Below are 24,444 nucleotides of genomic sequence, written 5' to 3'. Positions count from 1 at the left end.
ATCAAAAAATTACCTTGAAACGTTCCAAATTTGTTTTCGTACAAAATATTTTCTTGTAACAAATTTTTATTACAATGGCCTTTAAGCATAGGATCCAGAATATGAACGGTTCAGATCATCGTATAAGACGCAACCTTGAGTCGAGGTATTGTGATAATTGTACACCGTATCCCATCGAAACCCATTTTCAAACTGTCATCCAACTCTTCTTTTTAAAGTTCGCCACCTCGAGAAAACCACCCGCTCAAAAATCTCACTCTTTTCAGCCTTTTCTTCCACCTTCTCCACCCCAGACGCACTAAACTCCAAAGCCCCTCTCCTTTTCAGTCGCACTCCTCTGCAACTCCTCGTTGCAGAAAAAACACACGAAAGGACTAAAAACCTAACAAGAAGGGCCAAAATATCAAAAAAAAGCAGAGATGGAGATCCTTCTACTCGCACTCCTCCTACTCGCCACTCTCGCCTCCTCCTTGAACTCCGACGGCCTATCTCTCCTCGCTCTCAAATCCGCCATCTCATCCGACCCCACCCTCGCTCTCTCCACGTGGCAAGAATCCGACCTCACGCCCTGCAAGTGGCCCGGCATCACCTGCATTTCCAGCCGTGTGATCTCCATCTCCCTCCCCAACAGTTCCCTCTCCGGCTATATCCCTTCTGAAATCGGCTATCTCAGCTCCCTCCGCCATCTCTCTCTCCCGCACAACAACCTCTCGAAACCCATTCCTCTTTCTCTCTTCAACGCCTCCTCTCTCGTCTCTCTTGATCTTTCCCAAAATGCACTCACCGGTCCCATCCCTCCTCAGATTAAAACCCTAAAATCCCTAACCCATCTCGATCTTTCTTCCAACCTCCTCAACGGCAGCCTCCCCGCAGCTATCGCCGATCTCCCAAATCTCTCTGGCACCGTCAATCTCTCCTACAACCTGTTCTCCGGCCGTGTGCCAAAATCTTTCGGGAAGCTGCCGGTTTCCGTCAGCTTAGACCTCCAGCACAACAATCTCAGCGGCGAGATCCCTCAGGTCGGGTCGCTAGTGAATCAAGGCCCGACGGCCTTCTCTGGAAACCCGAATCTCTGCGGGTTTCCGCTGCGGATTCCGTGCCCGAACACTGAAATCCCCCAAACCCCTGAAATCCCCAGAAACCCAAATCCCAGTCTCTCTATTCTTCCACCGCCGTTGCCGCCGGCACCGAGCGGGAAGGTAGCGGGGCGTGGAATATCGGTTCCGATACTCTCTGGAGTGCTTTTCGTCGTCGGGGCCGTCTCGGTTTTAGTGTGGTTTGTTCGGAGAAAATGTGGGTCCGGGGAGGGTAAAATGGGGAAAGGGAAAAGTGGGGAGGGTAAGGAGGAGGGACAGAAGGGGGATTTTTTCGTGGTGGATGATGATGGAGGGTTTGGATTGGAGCTGGAGGAGCTGCTGAGAGCATCGGCGTATGTTGTGGGGAAGAGTCGTAATGGTATCGTGTATAAGGTGGTGTTGGGGAGGGGAGTTTCGGTAGCGGTGAGGAGGTTGAGTGAGGGCTTTTGGAGGTTTAAGGAGTTCGAGTCGGAGGTGGAAGCGATTGGGAGAGTGCGGCATCCGAATATCGTGCGCCTGAGGGCGTACTACTACGCGAGCGATGAGAAGCTCCTCGTGTCGGATTTCATCTCCAATGGCAGCTTGCGTGCCGCTCTGCACGGTACGTTTCGTGTTCTTCTCCTCTCTATTTCTCATTGTGGCCGTACTGTTTCGGGTTTGGTATTTCGGTTGTGGGGACGTATCGGGCGTTACGAGCTGATATCTATGTTGGTTGGTTGCAGTTACAAGCACATAATCTCGTAATGGATCTGGACCCATCAAATTTTTTTTTTTTTTTTGGTGGCCCCAAAACATGGATGGTGTGTAACCTAAAAAACACCAGAGCTGGATGATCGTGGCCGGTTATTACGATTGGGCTGTTAGAAAAATGTCCAACCAATGATCCGCATTCAATGGTAAAAATAAAAAAATAAAAAAAAATTCCATCGTACCAGTGGGAACGTGCGTCACCCATCCTTCATTGAGGCCCAACAGATGGTCGGTCTGGATCTCGTACATCCGTGCTGCGTGTTTTAAGTAGTGCTTGAGAAGTAATTCAGATATTAGCGTTTGGTGTGGGACACAAAAGATCCATTCCCTCGGTGGAGTTCGTTTTGCGTCCCTCGCGACTGAGGGTTTTGAGTGTGTCGCTACCAGGTGAGGAGATGGACCGGTCATTTGAACCGTCCGTATTCTCGTTAGTAGTGCTATTGAATAAGTTATTGCTAGTTAATCAGCTTCATTGATGATCATAACCTCTCAGGTCTGTTTAGCTGGGTGGATTGAAGGGGATTAGGAGAGAAGAGATCTGTTTTAAGGTAATGATGGCGTGGTCATTGAATTGGTGTAAGAACCATGGTATTGCTATATACCGGAATTAAAAATGATATATGTTTGGGACGCGTGGCTTATCCAGGGATCACAAATGTGTGTCTCTTTTGACCGAGCATGGGATGACATGAAATCCTATGGTGTTAAACAATATGCCCGTTTGGGTAGTTTGGGTGTGCGTGGGGTGGGATTCAAAACTTCAATCAGAAAGGCGCAAACAGATTGCCCATCCTGGCAAGGCTCTGTGGGACTCACAGTGATGTAATTGTCTCGTCCTTTGTCATGCAAATCACAAAGATAAGTGGTTACTGTTGTTATAACAAGTCCTCACAATCTGATGGGCCACATAGAAGATTATTATCAAAATCCTGATCACCTACAACCAGCTGGTATTTGGGCATAAAAAGAAAATTTTGAATCTATTACAGTGAGCCCTAAGACAATAATCTCAGAAGGCCTGTTTCGCCGGTGAAAATAGGGGTAGATGATCAGGTATAAAATTTATATCTATCCCTCTCAGAAATAGAAAAAACCTACATTTTCTACAACCAGGTGACCTCAAATCATGTACATAAGGGTGTTTTATGCCCGGACGCGAGAAAGAAGACCTGCCTCAGCCCTACAAATCCGTCAGCTCGTGATGGCGATGACCCTTTACGAAATCAGCTCCGCGACTAACATGCAGCCCTAAATAACATTGATTTCGTGTATAAAAAAAAAAACCTCCTCCATCTCTCCCGCCAACGCAACGCCCTGAGAAATCTTATCCCGCAGTCCGTACAATGGACTGCGGAGGGTAGAGGGATCGGCTTGATGAGGGATCGGAGGACGGCGATGATTCCAAGGAGGGTTTTCGTAATCCCTCTCAGTTTTGTCAGAATCCATCATAAACCATCAAGAGGGATCTAACCATCGCCGCCCAAACAGACTGTGTATACTACAGGTAGGAGGGATTTTACAATCCTATCCGTCCTACTCCCACCTAAATCCACGGGCCAAACACGCTATTAGTTTTTTAGATTTTTTTGAGTTGAATGCCAGCCATTTAAATTAATATATTTTAATAATTCCATATTCATGGATAAGATAGTAATGGTCACAATCATTGTTGGGCGTAAGTTTCCTATGGTGGATATTAGAGTATAGAGCCCACAACATGGACAACATAGATCATAAGAAGAGAAACATCCATTGTTAGTTGCGACATAGGAAAAACGAACTGCATTCAATGACTCTTGTGGATGAAGCAACTGATCTCAAGGTCAGTAAGGGCGCATTTGGCCCGCGGACTTAGGAGGGAGTAGGAGAGAGAATTGTAAAATCCCTTCTACCCGTATACAGGGTCGGTTTGGGTGGCGATGAATAGAGCCCTCTTGATGGTTTCTGATGGATTCGAACGAGACTGAGAGGGATTATGAAATCTCTCATTGGAATTGTCGTCGTCTTCTGATCCCTAATCGAGCCCATCCATCTGCCCTCCGCAGTCCATCGTACGGATTGCAGGATGAGATTTCTCAGGGCGTTGTGCTGGCGGGAGAGATGGCGGGGATCGTTTTTTGGCATGAAATTGGTGTTATTTAAGACTACATGCTGGTCGCGGAGCTGATTTCTTGAAGAGGGGTTGCCATCGCGAGCTGACAGATTTGTAGGGTTGAGGTAGGTCTTCTTTCTCGCATCCGGGCATGAAACGTCCTTATGTATATGATTTGATGTCACCTGGTTTCAGAAAATGTGGGTTTTTTCTATTTCTGAGAGGGGCAGATAGAAATTTCATGCCTGATCATCTACCTCTATTTTCACCGGTGAAACAGGCCATCCGAAATCATTGTTTCAGGGCTGGCTGTCAGGGATTCAGGATTTCCTCCTCATGCCCAAATACCCGCTGGTTGTAGGTGATCAGGATTTTGATGATAATATTCTATGTGGTCCATCAGATTGTGAGAAGTTGTTGTAACGACGGTAACCACCACTTGTCTTTGTGATTTGCATGGCAGAGGATGAGACAATTACATTACTGTGGGCCTCACAGAGCCCTGCCCGGACAAGCAGTTTATTTATGTACCCATGCATATTCAAATTGCCCAAACGGGCACGTTGTTTGACACCATGAGATTTCATGTTGTCTTATGCCTGACTAAACGAGATAAACATTTGTGATACCTGGATAAGCCAGGCATCCCAAGCATGTATCATTTTTAATCTCGGATATAACAATACTATGGTTCTTGCATCAATCCACTGGCCACGCCATCATTACCTTAAAATAGATCCCATCCCGCCTAATCCCATTGAATCCGCCCGGCCAAACGAGCCCAAGGGCTTGGTGAAATTCTACTTATCATCCAGCCGCAGTAGTAGGGCTAATTAGGTCAATGGCCACTGGCATGGACCCGAGTTCAAATTGCAGCGCCATGGGGTCGACTCCCGCCTCATGATCGGATTGGATACGGTACACTGTCCCACGTTGGCACGCAGAGAAGTGCGCTTGGCATTTCTCAATCGTCATGATTCGGTTCTGACACTCCTGTCGTGGTTTCTCAGCCGGGAGCCCTCTTCTGGCACTTTCTCTGCCTTCCTGGTACGGCGGGTTGTTTTTTTTTTTTTTTGGGTGATGTGGGCTCCACAATGTTGTATGTGTGTTATCCATGCCGGCCATCCATTTTGCCAGTGGTGATTGAACGCCCACCATTAAAAGCTTCTTGGGGGGCCTCAAAAGTTTTGGATCAAGCTGATATTTGTGTTTTTCCTTCATCCAGGCCAGTTTGGATGGTAAATAAACACTAGTGGGCTTAGGAAGTTTTTTTTGACGGTGGGTGTTCAATCACTATGTTCATGTCGTGTGGTCCTGAGTTCGCGCGTATGAACCATCTTACTGCTCGAGAGTATGAAATGACTAGTAGTGTTTCTTTGTTTTTTAGCCATCCGTGACCACTCTGTTAAAGCTCTGAGGCATCTTTTCCAGAAAAAAAATATATAAAAAAATAAAAATAAAAAAAATTACGATAGTGCCAGTCTCCGGCTTTGCAAGAAACGTATGGTAGCTGCCTCTACAACTGAAATATGTTCGAGCCCACTTTTCACAGTTACGCATGGCAGCCATGCATAAATCGGGACCGTCCATGTCTTGGTCAACTCTATGGATGGCAAATGTTACAGAACACATGGCAATCGATGGATTATAAGGTAGGAAACAGAAATCGTTAAAGGTGTACATTTATCAGGGCTGCTAAAAGGATATTTTTATTTTATTCTTTTTAAACTGTGCCCGTCCACGATAAGGCGCACTAGATGGATGGTCTCAATTGATATGCCCCATGCGACATGGATGGTAGCAAGCTCAGCTGTGGGTGACTGTTAGCGCTGTTTGATTTTTTCAAATGCCATGAAAATGCCCTATCAGCTAGTAATTATTACTCCTCATTCTGTTTGAAAATGAACTTGTATCTCTGTTTCGAAAATTGGGTCAAAATGATTGGTTTAAAGTTGTGGCCCCCACCATGATATATGATATATCTGCACAGTCCATTCATTTTTAGTGTAAGATTTTAAGGCACGTGCCTAAAAATGAGTCGGATCCAATACTCAAGTGGCCCACACCAAAAGAAATAGTGGTGCATAAGTTTTTAACGGTAGATGTTCGATTCCCTAAATCCTATGGTGTGAACTACTCGAGCTTTGTATCAGCCTCATACTTTTGATCGAGCCTTAAATTCCGCTGACATAACAGATGGATGACGTGGATAGGCCACAAACATCACAATGGGCGGGCCCGATATATATTTAGCAGTGTCCTCCTGTTTGGAGCTAAAAAAGTAAGCGTAAAATCAAGCATAGGTAACGACGCCATGTTTACCAAACAAAAATAATTATTACCTATTTGCAATATATTTACCGAAGGTATGGAAAATCAAACACCCTAACAGCCTATTTGAATTTTCAAATTCCCGTAAATGGGTAATAATTATTTTCTTATGTAATTACTGCCGATGCTCCTTGTACTTGATTCGACACCTACTTTTTTTTATTGCTAAAATCGAGGACACTGTAGGACCATAATGTATGTGGCTTATCCACACTGTCCATTTGTTATGCTAGCTGAATTTAGGGAATAAAAAAAAATGAGGAAAATCCCAATCTCAAGCGGACCACACCACAGAGAAACGGGAATCGAACACCTACTATTAAAAACTTCTTGGGGCCACTATTTCCCTTGGTGTGGGCCACTTGAGTGTTGGATCTGCCTCATTTTCAGGCTCATGCCTCAAAATGTTCTGCGAAACGGATGGACGGAGTGGATATATCATATATATATATATATATATATATATATATATATATATATCACGTTGGGGTCCACAAATTTAAACAAGGTATTTTGGACTCGTTTTTGAAGCAGAAATACATGCTTCTTTTAAAACGGGATGAAAAAGTAATAATTGCTTATTTACAGGGAATCTACGGAGGATTTTGAAAATCAAAATCAAACAGCCCCTGAGTGGCCGACACAAAACTCAGACAAGTCAACTTGACAAGATCTAAGTCTGCTGAAACTATCCCGCTGACTCAATCAAGACTCTGCAACACTTGTCAAGTTGGCTAGAAAACTGGGTTAACCTGATACAGCTCAGCGTGAATTGGCTGAGTCACCCGACTAGTTAACCATCTTTTTCCAAGTAAAACTGCACGCGACATGGGTCAAGCAGACAAGAACCTGCTACTAGCACACCTAGCGGGGGTGGCTAACATCGAGTGTGTGTACTGACATGTGTGTGTACTAACAAGCTAACTCCAAAAAAAAAAAAAGAAAAAAAAAAAGCACACCATAGGGTGCAATCGTTTTTTTTTTTTTTTTTTTTTTGGGTGGCTGTTTCGTTTACTTTCCATATATCCAACAATATTATAGTATGCCACCAACTAAATACTTCAAAGTTAATTATTAGAATATCAGGTCAAGTAAAGAGTCAGCCAAGTCGTGACCCGACCCAACTAGACATTGAGTCGATTCTGAGTTAGTTTTCGAGTTTTCAATCGATGAAATGGCTCAACTTTATTAACATAGACAACTTTGGATCCTGTATTGCATCTTTTAAATCATTTCCTTCATCTGATTGATTTTTTTTTTTTCTTTCTTTTTTTTTTTTTTAAACATTGAATTGGCAGGTGGGCCTTTGAGCTCATCATCGTCACCTCTATCATGGGCTGCCAGGTTGAAGATTGCCCAAGGTGCCGCGAGAGGTCTAGCTCACATCCATGATTGCAGCCCTCGAAAATATGTCCATGGAAACATAAAATCATCCAAAATCCTTCTTGATGATGATTTCCAAGCTTACATATCTGACTTTGGCCTCAACCGTCTCATGGCCGGAAACTACAATTCTTCTGACTCAATGTCAAAGAAGCAATCCTCAACCCGAGTGGTAGTTTCCAGTATACCAGCAAAGATACCGACCTCACCTTCCGCCTATTACTTGGCTCCAGAGGCCCGAATCTCTGGCAGTAGGCTAACACAGAAATGTGATGTCTACTCCTTTGGCATTGTGCTTTTGGAGATCCTCACAGGACAGTCACCAAATGCCAAGACGGCATCCTCTGATGATGGTTTGGAGAGCTTTGTGAGGAAAGCTTTCCGAGAGGAACACCCCCTTTCAGAGATTGTAGATCCCTTGCTCCTGCACGAGGTTTATGCAAAGAAACAAGTGCTTGCTTCGTTCCACATTGCACTTGGGTGCACGGAGATGGACCCAGAGTTGCGGCCTAGGATGAGATCCATCTCTGAGAGCCTTGATCGGATCGGATGTCATTGATTTTGTAATATAAACTGTGTTTTGTTCTTCATCTTTTTTTCTTTACTGACACTTGAGCTGAATTTAGTTTCTTGGAACTGGGATGGAAGTTGTATCTATGCATGGATTGACGCATTTGGGTGGAGGGAATATGGTTTTCATGTGAATCTTTTGTTGGCAAAGCTAAAGAAACAAACGCATCAGATTGCAGAATCAAGTGATTGAGTTTTCAATGCTTAAAAAAGGCTACTGATGGCAGAGAAGAATAGACTCATTAGAGAGTGTATAGCATCCAACCCTTCCAAGAGTTTTTACTCGAAAAATATGGCTGATCTGCCCCCACTTGAATTTGGAGGTTTTTTTGGGTGGTTTTCTATTATTACCTATGGTCTGGCCCACCTGATAATCGGATTGTGCTGATTCTTTTGGCTGGGTGTTAAACCTGCTAGATGGGTCAGGTGTCATGCACACACCACCATGGACTCCATGTGAGTCATCAAAACTGTAATTTGTCCTGTAGTTGGCTACATGTGAGTATTCCTCTACCTAAATAGTAATAAATTGTGAAATACTGCAGCAAGCTAAAAAGACATTTAGGGCCTGTCTTCTTTCTAAGAACTCAAAATATAATTAGATCGTTTGTTTTCATGAGCTCTGTGCAAAACGACAATGTAATGCTGGCATGTAAGAGTTGTTGGAGATTCTCTAATCTGTGTTTCTGTGATGCAAACAGGTCCAGTTTACTCAAAGAGGAAATGAAATAACTTCACCATTTTTCTCAATATTCACAATGGGGAAACCTTCCATCCGTTCTATGTCCAACTTGAAAAATGCAATTGCATTGTGGGGCCCATGCAGTAATGCACGCGGCACAAATGCCAACAGGTTGGACTGAAAATTGCAATTCAATTCACTAAAGTATCCAAATGCCCCTTCTTTCCAAGAATTCATTTATAAGCTATCAGATTGCCTGCAGAAACAACTGAAAATTCTTCAAATCAAATACTGGTTCTCCCATGTACGAGCCCAATGTCAATATATAACAGCAATTAGGTAAAAAAATAAAAATAAATTCAAACAATCTTCTTTCCAATGAGTTTCCCTACATCAATGAAACCAATTCAATCAGCGCTGTTCACACCCCAAGTATAGGGTTGCGATGTAGTAATAATCTCGGTAAAACTCAGGTCAAATCCACAGGGGCTGTACCTTGTACGTAATCTAAAAGCAACTCGAACTGGAACTAGGCGAAGATATAATCTAATCAGGAGAATTCAGGAGGATACTGGTGAACTATTCAAACTAAAACTTATAATATTTAAGGGTGGGAAACTAGGGATTCCAAGGATCCACTTGTAGATATCAAGGAGATCTATGCTTGATTCATAAACACAACTGGATTTAGAGTCCTATCTTCATCTAGTTGGAAGATATATCATTAAAAATCAAATCTGAACTTCCTTTGATCTAGTTTTCAAGAGAAGATAGGTATAAGAATTAGAATTGATTCTATTATAAAACCATGCTCATGAGACAAAGCAAACAATAGAATTTAACTAATCCGCATCTAGTCTAAGGGATGTATGAATGTTAGGAAGGATTTCGTCATCCAACCATGCCCAGGAGACGATGGTGAACAATAAGGTTCCCAAATTCACAAACCATATAATACTAAGAACATACTCAAAACTATCGTAAATCCATTGTAATTTAAGTCACAACAAACCATTCAAAACTGAAAGCATTTCTTAATATCAAATTATAATAATAAAAAAAATCAACTAAAATATGAATTAAAGCATAGAAAATCATCCATCACACTATAAGCTTCACCTCTTAGTCCTAGTTAAGGGGTTTAGCCTGACATGATCATGCTAAAACTCTTAAGGAAAGACATAAACAATGGAAGAAAATAGAAAGAAGGAAGGAAGAAGAGCTGATGCCTGCTACACGCTTCTTTCTCTCCATCATGCTCACGTCCTTGTCTCTACGGCTGCCCAAAATTCCAGAATGCCTTCTCTCTCTCTCTCTCCTTTTTATATAGGCAAGGGAGGTCGGTTCCGAGGTTGGAAGTCAGTGGCTGGGAGCCTTTACACAGCTAAAGGTATGCAGCGACGAGAAACGCAAACAAGTTGCGTTTGGATGGGAGTTTTGGGACGCTGACCATCCCAAACTCCATTTGGACTTCATGGTTGGGGTCGTGGTCCGCTTCTGGATCTTCTAGACGGTCGGGATCACAGATCCGACGGTGATCTTGCACGTACAATGGGCGACGGAGGGCTGGACGTCCGTTCATGCCTAAACCTTACGCAGGTTGCGCTGAGATGCTCAGTGGGCCCACAGTGGTGTTTTTGGGGAAATCTGACCCGTTCATTAGATTTCGGGCGAAAAACCAGTCGAAAATAAGTAGTTTTTATGGGTTTTTCTGCTGTCAACTGTATTAAACCAATTCACCGTTCATCCTGCGTTTTCTGAAGATCCACGTGTATACGTTTTCATTGAGTCAAAAGGACACTTTGGGGTAACGCCTCATCTATCGATCGAATTGACGGTCCGGATCATCTAGATTCATGATGGGTGGGCCCCACTACTGAAAAACGGACGTCGTGACGTCGTGCGTCCGTCCGCTGTGGAGAATCCGAGTTTTTAAAGGAAGTATCGGTCAAAGGCCCTTTGACCGAGAGCAGTGATCCGGTGTGCGTCTATTGCACGGGTACCCTATGTACACGCAGTATACGTGTGGGGTAACTCATGATGTTCGTGAGAAATCTGTTCCGTACATTCATTCTATAATCCTATTTAAGGGGTTGAGACCGAATTTTAAGCATATCCAGATATCGCACGGGTCCCAAATCAGAATTTTAGGGACTGATCTGTGCGTTGGGCCACTTCCACAAGGATCCAATGGCTGAAATTTGACCTGTATGGTTAATTTATGATCTTCAGGCTATATATAAAGTTTTGAAGCAAACAGATGGTGGAAACCCTGTGATCTTGCATTCTGGAAGATTTACGGGCCTGTTTAAGGTGAGTGGCCTGATTTTCTCGGATCTCTGGTGTGTAAATTCTTTGATCTCGGTCCCCTGGGGTCCATCCCTTGCCTTGGTGACATCTGAGCCTTAAATAAATGCTTTTAGTACTATTTTTTCAATTGAAGCCCATAAATGCACATTACAACACAAATACGATTAAAATAAGCTGTTAAATAGTATCATTTGTAAAATTAGATAATAACTGGAGCCTAATATGTAATATTTGACCCTTAACAAGCACCAACCAGCATGAAAACAGGTTCCAAGCATATGACGGATCTTGTCATTTATTGGCCACTCAGATTGCTTGTCTAACTAGCAACAAATGCTTAAGTTCCATTGAGGACGGGAGATTAGGAAGGATTAGTACTCAGCAAGCAAGCCCTCACCAATAAAATGATGGGACCCTCCATGTTTCGGTGGACCACAAATTCAGCAGCCAATGAGGAACTACAAAAGGTGACGTGTCTAGGATTGGTCAGCAAGTAATGGGTTCTGTGATTTCAACGGTCAAGACCACCTTACATGATTACCACTTACATGAGGATAAGCCACCCCTAGTTAGAAAAAAGGTGGGGAACTATCGCCACAATCTTATTCTAGAATGCTTGGATCTGAGCTTTCCATCTGGTTGGAAATAATGCTCAGATCTTTTGCCTTGCAAAAATAAGGCAGTTTCAGTCTCGGGTGAAAACAATTTTCTCTAGCCCTTCATTTGTTTTTATGTTGTGGCCCACTCGAGGTACGATATGGCCTGATGGAAAGGATCAGATCTCGCATGCTTGTTCCAAATTGGCATGTGTGCCTGCGAGTGGATGGGGAATGGCTCCCATGCGGGTGAAGGATTAGCAAATATCATTGTTTGCTTAAAAGAAGAAGGCAACTCATCTTGCCAATCCTCATGTGCTTCCATCCTTCTCATGAAACAATGCTGAAATGTGTAGTAAGTTAAAATAGGATGGGAGTCCTTGAAAGAATACAAGCCCATCCTGTAATTAAAAAGAAAAAGAAAAGAAAAAGAAATGTACTTCAATCCGCTGAGGCTGTGTTTGGATGCACAAGTTAATTGAATTCCAAACATTCTGTTTAATAAAGAGAAATGACACTCTCGACCATGAGATTAGAGCTTCTTGAGAAGCCTTCTTACCAACAATCCCACGGGCAAATTCTCATATCATGGCCATGGCCGCTTTCTTTGCAAACATCCCAGCAAAATGCATGATTCAAACATTTCTCTGACTTCTGTGAGAATGGGGCCGTTTTTAAGTCCTAGTCCTCTGGCAGATGCATCACTTCCAAGTACATCGTCCGATGCTTAGGCAGCAAGGTCAATGGAAGATGACATGGAAGTTTCCATGTTAGTTACAACCCTATCTATTGATCAAGGCAGTTTTTAAGCTGTGCGCCAAGACAACTAGGTGGTCAGGAATCAAAGAGACCAATGGTCTATGTTCAACACAAACGCATGGCCCATCTAATGAGTATACTAGCCGGACTTTTGGCCAGGGTGCAGGGCCCACCAAATAAGTAGACCTGCCTGACTTTTGGGCAGGGCATGTTAGCTGCGGGCATCATATGATGAATGGCCCAGATTACAGAGACTTGTACTGTGTATGCATGTGAAATTTCTGTGTAAGTTGCCTTAGCATCTCTATAGTGCAAGCTTTCTATCCATAATCATCTTCCCAGCTATTTCGGGTCAGCTTGAAATTTTTTTAACAAAAAAAATATTTAAACCATTGATTCCCAAGATGTCCCTATCGATTGGATATGCAAATTTGCTACATAATCTAACCATACAAGTAATTCCCAAAATGCCCCGAAACTCATAAATCAGGCATATATATCTTCGGAAACAAATGAGTTTTCGCTATCCATACAAGCCTTGGGTTGAGATTGAAGTTGTTCATAGTTTAGTTGTCTGGATGCTTCATACGCAGCTATTCCAACACTGACAGAGAGGTTTAAGCATCGAACGTAAGTTTCAACCATTGGAATCCGGATAGTTCCACCACCTAAGCTTTCATTGTTACAGTCGACCAAAGCTTCAGGAGGCAGACCACAAGTTTCAGACCCAAAAACAAGCCAATCACCTCGCTTGAATGAGAAATCCTGTAAGAGCAGAAAAAGACACCATTTTTGGAATTTGTTCTTTAAGAGCCCATTTGGAACTTTCAGGGATAATATACTGTGACATAAAAACCTAAATGATTAGATACAGCGGGTGGATTGTTAGTTATGATACTTTTTTTTTTCCTGCCAGTGTGTTCTTTTAAGGGTCCACCAATGTGTTAAATGCATAGACTATCCCGTCAGTACAAAAGTTGAGCTGCATCATGATGAGCATCTGATATGAAAATCAAGCCGATCCACGGATACGGTGGGACACGGCGTCAATATCAATGGATAGCTAATGGTTTTGCTGACTGTCCTGCTGTGACCCACCCAATGAGTGGATCAGCCTGATTTTCGTACCAGGTGATCATAATGTAGCCCACATTTTTACATATGCAACAAGTTTATCATCATCAGCAGCAAAGCATTATCCCAACTAATTGGGGTCAGTACATGAATCCTTTTCCACCATTCCACCCTATCAAGGGCCATAACTTCATTTAGACTACACCCATGTCCTTTTGGGTCTTTCCCTCGTCCGGCCTTCAACTTGTACGAACTCACTCCTAACTGGTGCAGTTCTTGGTCTCCATTGCACATTACCAAACCATCTAAGTCTACTTTCCCTCATCATGTTACCTATTGATGCTATTCCTAGATTCCATCGAGTGTATTCATTTCTAATCCTATCCTTGTCTTGCCACTCATGCATCTCAACAACCTCATTTCAGCTACACTCATCCAATGGACATGTTGTTCCTTAACTGCCCAATATTCTCTCCCATAAAACATAGCTGGTCTTATAACCATCCTATAAAAATTCCTTTTCAGTTTGAGAGGTACACAACGATCATGTAAGCACATCTCCATTTCTTCCAACCCACCTGAATTCTGTGGGCAACATCCTTCTCAATCTCTCCACTCTCATCAATTATCAACCCAATATCAGAAGTGATCATTTTAGGAAACTTCTTCGTCAGCAATCTTTACTAATTTCTTGTTCCCACTCCCATTGTCACTAATACTGCACTCCATATGCTCTGTTTTTTTTTTTTTTTTTTTTTTTTTTTTAAACACACGCACACACACCCCACACACTCACGCTATTGGAATTTCACCACCTGTGGGTACTCAAACCCTTAACCGGGAGTTGAAACTCCTGAGAGTCTACTACCCGAGCAAGAATAAGGATCCATATGCTCTGTTTTAGTTTGACAAATTTTAAATCCTTTAGATTCCAAAGCACCTCTCCATAAATTTAACTTTGTGTTCACGCCCTCCCTCTTCTTATCAATCAAAACTATATCATCTGTAAACAACATACACCATGGGAAAAAAATGGCTGTATCATAACCTATGATACAGCCGCCGGATTTGATCATTTCTCCTAAAAACACCCCACTGACATTGGCCACCATCACAGCAATATCATGGGGAAAAATTACTTTTTTTCACTACACTGTTCCCAAAAGTCATCGAATTTTGCTGGCATGGCTGCAACCATTACCACTGTCAGCATTTGTTATACCACAGTATATTTTCCCAAAAAGTTCCAAACAAACACCAACGAAAGTAAATTGGGATAGAACCAGAAACCTCAAGGTTGCACATGCAAGCACTTACTGAATGAATAGCTGTTCCTCTCTTGGTAAATGCCAACAGCCGTTTTTCTCCTTCCTGCATGAACATATAAAAGAACCAGCATTATTCAGAAAAGTATGGTTTTTGCATCTTCAAAGTTCAAACATCTATTGCCAAGCAAAAGACAGTACCTTCTGTCTGAAATATTCTCTGAATTCCGTCCAAGAGCCATGAACCTTAACAACTACATACCTAGTTTAGTTGGTTAATCCCAGAAAACATGTTATTGTTATTACTATGTCAATCCGATTCAACAAATAAATTTGAATAAAAAGGGTGGATACAGAATTACAGTGTGTTCAGGTTTGCTATCAAATTGATAGCAATTACTTGAAGAAGAAATAGCTTGTGATTGCTTTAGCATCCATATTGAGGGTCTTGTCTCCAAACTGCAATCCGGGTACTTGAATAGAATCTTTGGTGCAAACTAATTATTTAACTACTAAAATCCATTCATTCAAGGAAGAAAAGTAAAAACTTTGATCAAGCATCTGGACTATTACCAAAGATGGGATGGAAAGGTGAAAGATCACAATTCATGGCAGCAAGAATTTGTTAACTGGCATGCATCACTCAACCTGAATCAAGTGCTTGTTCGTGTTTGAGTAATGCGACAATAGGAAATATAGGGCACTGAAATTCAAACTTGCAGCTGCAAACAATGTAATATTTATGCGCATGATTTTTCCTGTCTACGATTATTGCATATGGTCGGGAATGAAACTGTGAAAAAAGATGAAGGTGGAAGAGCAGGGGATTTGCTGCGAGATGCTTTAAGGATGCCGAGCAAGTCTGCTAATAAAAGGTTTTGAGTATATAATTCAAAAATACCGTGGAAGACAATCTGATACATACGGCATTGCTAAGAAGGGCAATGTACTTGCACATGTGTAAGTGTACGGAGTAGAATGAAGCTGAACCCAAAAGGAAGTTGCTAGCAGAGAACAAAGAATATAAAAAAAGGTAAAAAGGAAATGTTCTCAGCACCTATGATATACAGTAGTACAATTTTGCACCATCAAATAATCAAAGATAGAAAAGATGGGTGTATTATTCATTTATCAGTCGAATGGGTGTAAATAGTACTCCCAAAAGTAAATCAGAAGTAATCACGACAATAACTAAACAGTCTTTATCAAGGTATTATGTAATGGTATTGGCGGGCGTATTGGTGAACTTGACGATTCAACCTTGTATTGGCTGCCATTCTTTTAGTAAGCATGTTGTCAGTCGGGTAGTGTCAGGCTAACCTGTTGAAAGTTGACCAAATAGGCCCTAATCAAAGATAAATCAAGCAGGATTTGGTGGATTAAGGCCCATTTACATATAAATAGAAAAAAAAGGGAAAAAAAAAGGTGATGGTTTACCCCTTCTTCTCATATTTCCCAAAATGGGGCATTCTGGTTCGGTTCATTGAATCCTACTCAAATTTTGTGTTATGATCCTTACCAGATCAAGTTTAAATTAGTTTTAAAGCTTCCTTCATGGTTGAAATGAATAAAGTGGAAAAATGAGAGAAAGTTTGAAAAAAAAAATCATAATGGCCCCTATGTGGCTGCATTGGCCTGTAATGGCCATATAAGCCTTATAATGGTGGCATATGGCCCATTTTCTTTCATAACAGACCGGTTCAACCCCGTATGGTGAGATGGGGGTGACCTTTTCCTTCATGGAACCACCAATGCAGCAGTAATGTAACCATTTTTAGTACCATGGTCTTCATATTAGTAGTGATCTCAAAACTCCAAGATTACATTCATAAATAAACAAACATATGGAAGCGATTAGAGGAGATAAAAAGACAAGAAGGATACGGCCAGTAATCCAATCCAGCACGCTTCAATTTTGTATCATCCACTTGAAATCCTAGAGGCTGAGAGGAGAACAAATATAGTAGACTAAGATCTATCAAAATAAAGAAAAAAACAAAGGGGGAAAAAACCAAGCATAGTCGAGACTGGAATGAAAAAAAGAAAAAGAAAAAAAGGCAGCAATCATTAGGGTGAAGTTCTCAAAGGATGCCACCAATGATAAAAAGACCTGTACCTCAACAAGATGCAGACCGATGGCTGATGCTGCACATGTTCTGGCAATGCATCCTGTATTCCCAGGTATCTGCCAAGGACAACAGAAATCTCAGTGCTGGCCCACCATAATTGAGGATGCCTGAAATCCAACAGCATAAACTAGTCATGTAGTTGTTGCATATAACAAAGTAAAAATGCAACACAATCTTACAAGCTTTTCAAAGACATCATTTCAAGAGCCTATGAGTATTTCCTCCACATGAAATGCATCAAAATACCCAAACAAAGTCGAAAAATTACAAGAAATATAGAGTACAGGTCCTGTTATCCTGGCATAGATTATTGTTTTTTTTCCTTCTTGTGCCCATGTGTTAAATATACCAGTATAAGTGAAAAAAAAATGTAACCCCCACAGTAAATGGAACTTCTACATTTCCAATGTTAATGGGATAGAATAGCCTATTCTCAAACAAACAAGTTCTACAAAACTCTGCTTTCAAGGGGGTGCAAACATTAAGGTTATGGAGTTGGTTAATTCAACACTTTTAGAAAAGTGGGTGTGGAGGTTCTCTAAAGAGGATTCTGCCCTATGGAGAAATCTTTTTGTTGCTAAATATGACCTTCTCCCATGGGATGGTGTACTAAACCCTCTTCACTGTATCAATCCTCACGCAATTGGAAAGGCATTAACTGAGTAGCCGACTCCGTTTTCAGCTGTATCAAATGCTCAGTGGGGAATGGTAAAAGAGTTAGGTTCTGGTTGGACCCCTGGCTGGATGACCAGCCTCTGATTTCTGAATTCCTGAATCTTTCATCTGTTTGCACTGATATCAATGTTCCTGTGGCCTTGTGCTTCTCAGGCAGAGGTGCAGAAGGCCTCTGGCTGCCTCTGTTTAGGAGAAATTTAAGGGACAACGAGATTGCTAGTCTGACTAGTTTACTGTCCTGTCTGCAGGGAACATCCATTTCTCCAGAAGAGGAGGATTCCTTGCTGTCGAAGTCTAAAGCATCAGGGTGTTTTTCAGTCCATTCCTTCTACGGGTTCCTGTCCAAGCTGGCAGCTCCGGTGGACCCTTCTCCTTCCAAGATTTGTTTGGACATATGGGGCTTCCCCAAAACTAGGGGCTTTCGTTTGGATTCTTGGGAGAAAGCGAGTGCTCACGGTCGATAACTTTCAAAAGAGGGGAATGGTCCTCCCAAATATCTGCCTTCTCCGCAAAGAATATGCAGAGACTGTGGATCATCTTTTCCTCCACTGTCCTTTCTTGACTACCATCTGGTCAGGAGTGCTAGCTCTAGCCAATGTGTCCTGGGTCATGCCACCTTCCATAGGAGTTTTGCTGGAAGCTTGGCATGCATCAGATGGAAGGAAGCTGGGCAGAAAGGGTTGGAGGTTGAGCATCCTCGCATCTTTTTGGGCCATATGGCAAGAGAGAAACAATCATTGCAACCGCAACAGAAGCCTTTTTGCAGCCGGTGTTCTCAGTAGAGTTCTTATTTTCTGGGACTGGGCACCTTGAGTCTTGTAGCTTCTGGAGCTCTTGGCCTTTTTGTCCCCTCTGGCCATCTGTTGTTGTATTGTATTTTTCTGTTTTTTTGTAGTTTTCTTTTTGCCCTTAGGTTAGTCTCCTGTTCTTGTTTTTGCTGGGTTTTTATTTTCTGGTTTTTAGGTTTTTTTTCCTTGTTTTCTTTGGTCTTCAGCCTCTAATAAAATTGCACCTTTCCAAAAAAAAAAGAAAAAAAGAATCCCAAAACATGCCCTGATATACCCACGATACCCTTAATGGAAACCAAGTCCGTGGAGGTGAATGAGATCTTCCCAAAGGCCATAAGCCCCTACAAGCTACAACTAGATCTACTTGCACATTTAATTCAATAGCATCAACCATGTCAGTGGTCACCATCAGCTGACACAAAAATCATTCACTTTCATATTCACAACGGTTACGAATATTATAGGCACCAAGCTTTATTGGCATTGCCTCAAATGACTTGAAAGGCACAAGAAATGCTCTTTCATTATGAGATGCAGGGAATGTTGGTTTCTAGAAGAAGAATACAAGGCCATATCTTTTCATCTAGTGGATGGCAGTGTAGTATAGTATGTCATCTTGCAACTCAAAACCCACAAGGGTACACCCTAGTGATTGGCTGTTGCCTGCAGGACCCACCGTTATCTCAATGACAAGATACTGAAATATCTTAATAAATTGGCTCATACCTGGGGAGAGACCAAAACCACTTGGAGAAGCTTCTCACGGAGAACAGATCCCGCAACATCATTAGACCAAGAACTCACGTCACCTCTTTCAGCTGTCCAAATTGAGGGGAGAAAGGAAAAAGAAAAATATCTTACCAATAAAATGAAAACCAAAGTTGTATAAACTTACAGCAAAGAGGATAATCATGCAACTATATATGTTGATCAAGGATGCATCACAGGACTACATATGTTCATCAAGAAAACTCACTTTCTCTGAATAGAATACACTCGATTAGAATAAAATCACTTTCTCTGAATAGAATACACTCGATTAGAATAAAATCAAATAAAAAAGAAAAACAACTCTATAGTGTGAGGCTTTTTTGCTCATGGCTATTTCAGGAGCAGAGAAATAATTTGTGATTTTGAAATTTCCACTCTTTAGTAGAATTTCCAAAAAAAATAAAAAAATAAAACATGAATTATTTTCCTCATGGCTCATTTGCATGCGCTACATTGAATTGCAATAATTAGTTCAATAGAGATTAAGTTACTACACTGTAATCACCTTCGTACTGTAACAAGTAATGCTCAAGTTGCAGTTGAAGGCTTTTTAAGCTGAACTTGAAAGTAATGTAATTGAAACTCAATACATATACTAAAGAAATGATGCAATCACACCCCATCCCACACATGCACATTCGATACATTTGCAAAGGAAGAGACCCAGTTGGGGTCCCACTTAATCACACAAGGTGATAACTCCTTTTTGAGTAGTTTCTTAGTAGAACTTGAAAGTAGTGTAATTGCAATATGGAGCATAGTCTCTCAAAATGAATACTAAAGACAAATTAAAATTTGGTCACCTCTTTAACTAGACTTACCTCTCTCCTGGAGGGAAGCGGATTCTGTCCAGCACCAACGCCACGTTCGTGTGTACAGGCGTGTAACCCACACACTGAAAAGGGCAAAATCATCATTTACAGGGATCCTTACTTTTTCCCTGTGGGTTCGGACGCGAGTTGCCTATGCCCTAGAAGTTCCTATAGGTGAAAGTTACGTGGGGCCCAACGCAATGTTCGTGAGAAATCCAACCCGTCCATTGGTTTTTTTTTTTTTTTTTCTAGCTCATGTTAGGACGTAGACCAAAAAATGAGGCAGATCCAAAACTCAAGTGGACCACACAACAGGGTACAGTGGGGATTGAGCATCCAACATTGAAACATTTGTGGGGCAACACGAGTTTTGGATCAAACTAATATTTGTGCTTTCAGTTCATCCCAGTGGAAATAACCTTATATGAATGGTTTGGACGGCATGTAAACATCACAGTGGACCCTGGAAAGGTTTCAATGGTAGGATTTCCATCCCCATTGTTTCCTGTAGTCTGGCCCACTTGAGAGTTGGATTTGCCTCATGTTTGGGTTAATCTCTTAACATGAGCTGGCGAAATGGATGGATGGGATGGATTTCTCACAAACAACTCTGTGGGCTTTGTGTACCTTCCAAATAGTGAGGGCACATGCACCTTGTATCCATGTGGGCTCCATGCATGATACGCGCATACAACGCTTTTTAATTGGTGCTAGATAGAGTGCATCCAGCGCCCTATTGGATCCAATCCATGTTCCTCCCGGAGAGATTCAACTAACAACACTAGCCGATAGAAGAAAAAAGAAGAAGGAAATAGCATTCAACCAATAAGGCAAAAGGCTTGTTAACAAAGGACTATACTGACTTGAGACTCTATCTTGCTAAATATAGGACGAGACCCACACACAAGTGCTATCCATGTGGTCATATTAGTGGGGATGGAAATGCCCACCATTGAAATCTTCCTGGGGCCCACTGTGATGTTAATACGCCACGGACATCACTATGGGCCCCACACAACTTTTAGTTACATGGGCTTTCCTGTAACAAGGGTTGTAAACTCATCCACCTCACTGATGAAGGGGATGGAGCATATCCATAAAACCACACTCATCAAGCATCCCTAACCATCTAATGTGTGATTCAAGAAAAAAAAGAAAAAAAGAGTGGCCAGATTCAAATGGCAAAATCAGATGGTTGCTATTACCCTATCAGCCTAATCCATGAGCCCCCTAGGGCAAGTGATGTAGAACGTGTCACAGATATGTTCCTAGCATGGTTGGGCCAAAAGAAGGTGGACCGTAAATTGACCGTAACTTTTAATCTGGATATCGTTATGTGGAGCACAACCTATCAATCTTTACTGAAACGGGCCATCCGAGGTGAACTGACCCACTCGTGGGTCACATCTATCCGTTTCGTCAGAAAACGCGCACTTTCAGCTCAAAAACGAATTTTTAGGAAAAAATTACTATTTTTAGTAATTCCGAAATTTTTAATATTTTTCTATTTTTAGAGTTTTATATTTTCTTCCTTTTTAGAAATAACTTGTAATTATGCTAGGACTCTTCTAGCAAAAGTTTATTTGAAATTTTTATTTTTAGAAATTAGGCTTTAGAAGATATTAATGGTGTAAGGTACATAGATATTAGACAGTCATCAATCGAATTACTAATTTTATACAATTTATTTCTATATTTCTTGCTTTTTCCTCATGGATTTGAGAAGTCTCTATGAGGAGTCCAGAGAAGCTCCGTGGATTCGTAGTTATCCTTGAGGAAGACGATGATCGACCTCATCACGTTCATCCCTGCATCAGTAAGGGTGAGTTCCAGCTCAGATTCACCTCCAGGATACTGACTATTGCGTATGCGCGTATGCGTGCACATAAGTAAGCGAAGGGCTTCCCAATGAGTATACCGCTACCTGCCCACCTAGTGTAAGGAGTGACCCAGGCGATCAACGCATTATGGATGTAGCATATCCATAAAACCACTCATCAAGCAACCCTAACCATCTAATAGGTGGCCATCTAATGGATGGTTCAAGCAAAAATAATGAATGACAAGATTCAAATGGCAAAATCAGATGGTTGTTATTATCCTGTCATCCTAGTCTTTGACTTATGACCCATCCACATTTGGGTCAGCAATTTGGATGGCCTGGATTGCTGTACAGCCATGCCGTATGCATGGTTGAATAGTAAATACCATTTTTAAAAGGGTGATAAATGGTCAGCAATTTGGATGGCCTGGATTGCCGTACGGTTATGCCATGTGTATGGATGAATAGTAAGAACCTTTTTTTTAAAAGGGGGAGTAAACTAGCAGACCTGAATAGTCTACAGAATCTGTTCCATGCAAGATGTAAAACATTCAATCTCTTTGGGGCCACCGTGTTGTATATGTGAAATCCACTCTATCCATCAGGTGACAACCCACATATGTTCTTTGTACATACAAAATTCAGCCTAATAAAAAGCATAGGCTGTTCACAAGAATAGGAAGAATGTAAAATTCTGCCTAAAACCTCAGAGTTCATGACTCAAGAGGTTTTAGGCAGAATTTTACATTGTTCGTATTGATGTGGACAATCTATGTTTTTTTATCGGGCTGAGTTTTGCCTTCCCTTCATCTGGCGAGTCACACTTGATGAAAGTGTTTAATGAAAGATACACACAATGGTGGCCCCACATAAAAACCTATGTTTGGTGTTCCATCCCTATCATTCCTTGTGGTGTGGCCCACCTAAGGGGTTGTTTGGATGCCTGTAAATGGGGCTAACAGTAAATGATTTACAGGTAAATGGTTTACAGTTTGTGCTTGGATGTTGAAAAATGCCTGTAAATCATTTACAGCTTTCAGCCCCATTTTATTTACAGGCAAAAAGCTGTGATGTCATTTACAGGCACTCCATTTATAGGACTTGAACAATTTACAGGCTATCCAAACACAGACAATCATTTATCGGTAAATCATTTACAGCTTACAGTACTTGAACAATTTACAGGCTATCCAAACACAGACAATCATTTACAGCTTACAGGACTTCAACAATTTACAGGCTATCCAAACACAGACAATCATTTATCGGTAAATCATTTACAGCTTACAGGACTTCAACAATTTACAGGCTATCCAAACACAGACAATCATTTATCGGTAAATCATTTAAAGCTTACAGGACTTCAACAATTTACAGGCTATCCAAACACAGACAATCATTTACAGCTTACAGAGAAACAGGACAAGCTGTAAATGATTTACCACTCAAACAATTTACAGGCATCCAAATGACCCCTAAGTTGCGGATCTAGCTGATTTTCAGTCCCATGACATGGCATCGAGGAGTGCAGCTTATGGATGAAGTGGATTTCAGCTACACACCATGGTGCGCCTCAAAGAGCTTGGGTTCACTGCATAAAACAGGTGTTGCAGAGGATTTCCATAGATGCAGATTGCCTGCCCTGCAGCCCTAACCTCTATGGGGCCCACCGTGATGTATGTGTTATATCCACTCCGTCCATCCGTTTCACTAGCTCATTTTAGGACATGAGTCAGATCAAAGCACAGGTGGACCACACCACAGGAAACAGTGAGGTTAAAGGCATCCACCGTTGAATACTTCCCGGAGCACATCGTGATGTTTATATGTCATCCAACCCGTTCATAAGGTGACTTCAAGGTGGATGAAGGGAAAACACAAATATCACCATGATCCAAAACTTCTGTGGTGCCTAAGAAGTTTTCAACGGTGGCGTTCAATCCTCAATGTTTCCTGTGGTGTGGTCCACTTGAGCTTTGGATCTGGCTAATGTCCTAAAATAAGCTGGCGAAACGGATGGACGAGAGAGAGAGAGAGAGATGATTACGTGAGGAGTGGTGTGTGAGATGTGGAGATAGGGAAGAGAGAGGGAAGATAGATGTTTTGAAGGGTCTGAGAGAGGATTTGCTGTTGGGTTTTGGCGGAGAGAAAAAGAGTTGAATGCGTGCGCTTGAACAGAAACGGACTGGCGATGCCAGATTCAGGCTTCTCAAATCCATTCTCTATCTCTCTCGTCGGATGTCCACCTATGAAATACTACACTTATAGATCACCATCACCATACCCGTTCCATGGACACGCGTCAAATCCAGGCCGTCCCAATTTGTACGGCCATTTATGGATGAAAAATGTCCCGGAAATTAGACTAATCGAATGATCTTAACCACAGAACTGGTGAAAATCAAATGGATGGTTTCAAAAGGGAAGTGTCGCCTTGGACTAGTCTAGCCACGTAGAAGGTATGAGTTCCCATGAATAATCGTAAGCCCTTCATCTGCACACAAATAAAGATCCTAACCGTTAGCTTACACTAAGCCTAAAAAGTTGATAATTCCATCC

The 24,444-nt window shown here is 41.8% G+C and overlaps 2 protein-coding genes across 5 annotated transcripts; one reads left to right on the top strand and one right to left on the bottom strand.

Moving 5' to 3' along the window:
- The first annotated feature begins 242 nt into the window (after positions 1-242).
- Positions 243-8,315, top strand: LOC131222478 (receptor protein kinase-like protein ZAR1). Its single transcript, XM_058217548.1, has 2 exons — positions 243-1,677; positions 7,548-8,315. The coding sequence occupies exons 1-2, from the start codon at positions 420-422 to the stop codon at positions 8,189-8,191; spliced, it is 1,902 nt and encodes a 633-aa protein (XP_058073531.1). The 5' UTR covers positions 243-419; the 3' UTR covers positions 8,192-8,315.
- Positions 8,316-8,856: 541 nt separating this feature from the next.
- LOC131222479 (uncharacterized) lies at positions 8,857-24,178 on the bottom strand. Of its 4 annotated transcripts, none has more exons than XM_058217551.1 (8): positions 23,933-24,178; positions 19,207-19,298; positions 17,005-17,073; positions 16,773-16,831; positions 15,243-15,347; positions 15,090-15,150; positions 14,941-14,994; positions 8,857-9,152 (listed from the first exon to the last, which is right to left on the bottom strand). In XM_058217551.1, exons 1-8 carry the CDS (start codon positions 24,102-24,104, stop codon positions 9,132-9,134), a joined length of 633 nt encoding a protein of 210 aa, XP_058073534.1. In that variant the 5' UTR covers positions 24,105-24,178; the 3' UTR covers positions 8,857-9,131. The 4 variants fall into 4 exon arrangements, with proteins under 4 accessions (XP_058073534.1, XP_058073532.1, XP_058073533.1 ...); XM_058217549.1 differs by lacking the exon at positions 8,857-9,152 and adding an exon at positions 12,942-13,314 and having other exon boundaries at positions 23,933-24,140; XM_058217550.1 differs by lacking the exons at positions 8,857-9,152; positions 15,243-15,347 and adding an exon at positions 12,942-13,314 and having other exon boundaries at positions 23,933-24,138.
- Positions 24,179-24,444: the final 266 nt, after the last annotated feature.

The sequence above is a fragment of the Magnolia sinica genome, chromosome 13 (assembly GCF_029962835.1).
Source record: "Magnolia sinica isolate HGM2019 chromosome 13, MsV1, whole genome shotgun sequence".
Lineage (NCBI taxonomy): Eukaryota > Viridiplantae > Streptophyta > Magnoliopsida > Magnoliales > Magnoliaceae > Magnolia > Magnolia sinica.
This window is presented reverse-complemented; position numbering and strand designations above follow the sequence as displayed.

Coding starts and splice junctions, on each gene's coding strand:
- LOC131222478 (XM_058217548.1), top strand. CDS start 420: ATGGAGATCCTTCTACTCGCACTCCTCCTACTCGCCACTCTCGCCTCC. Junction 1,678..7,547: donor CTTGCGTGCCGCTCTGCACG/GTACGTTTCGTG, acceptor TTGAATTGGCAG/GTGGGCCTTTGAGCTCATCA.
- LOC131222479 (XM_058217549.1), bottom strand. CDS start 24,104: ATGGATTTGAGAAGCCTGAATCTGGCATCGCCAGTCCGTTTCTGTTCA. Junction 17,074..19,206: donor TGGTTTTGGTCTCTCCCCAG/GTATGAGCCAAT, acceptor TGTCCTTGGCAG/ATACCTGGGAATACAGGATG. Junction 16,832..17,004: donor TCGGTCTGCATCTTGTTGAG/GTACAGGTCTTT, acceptor TTCTCCTCTCAG/CCTCTAGGATTTCAAGTGGA.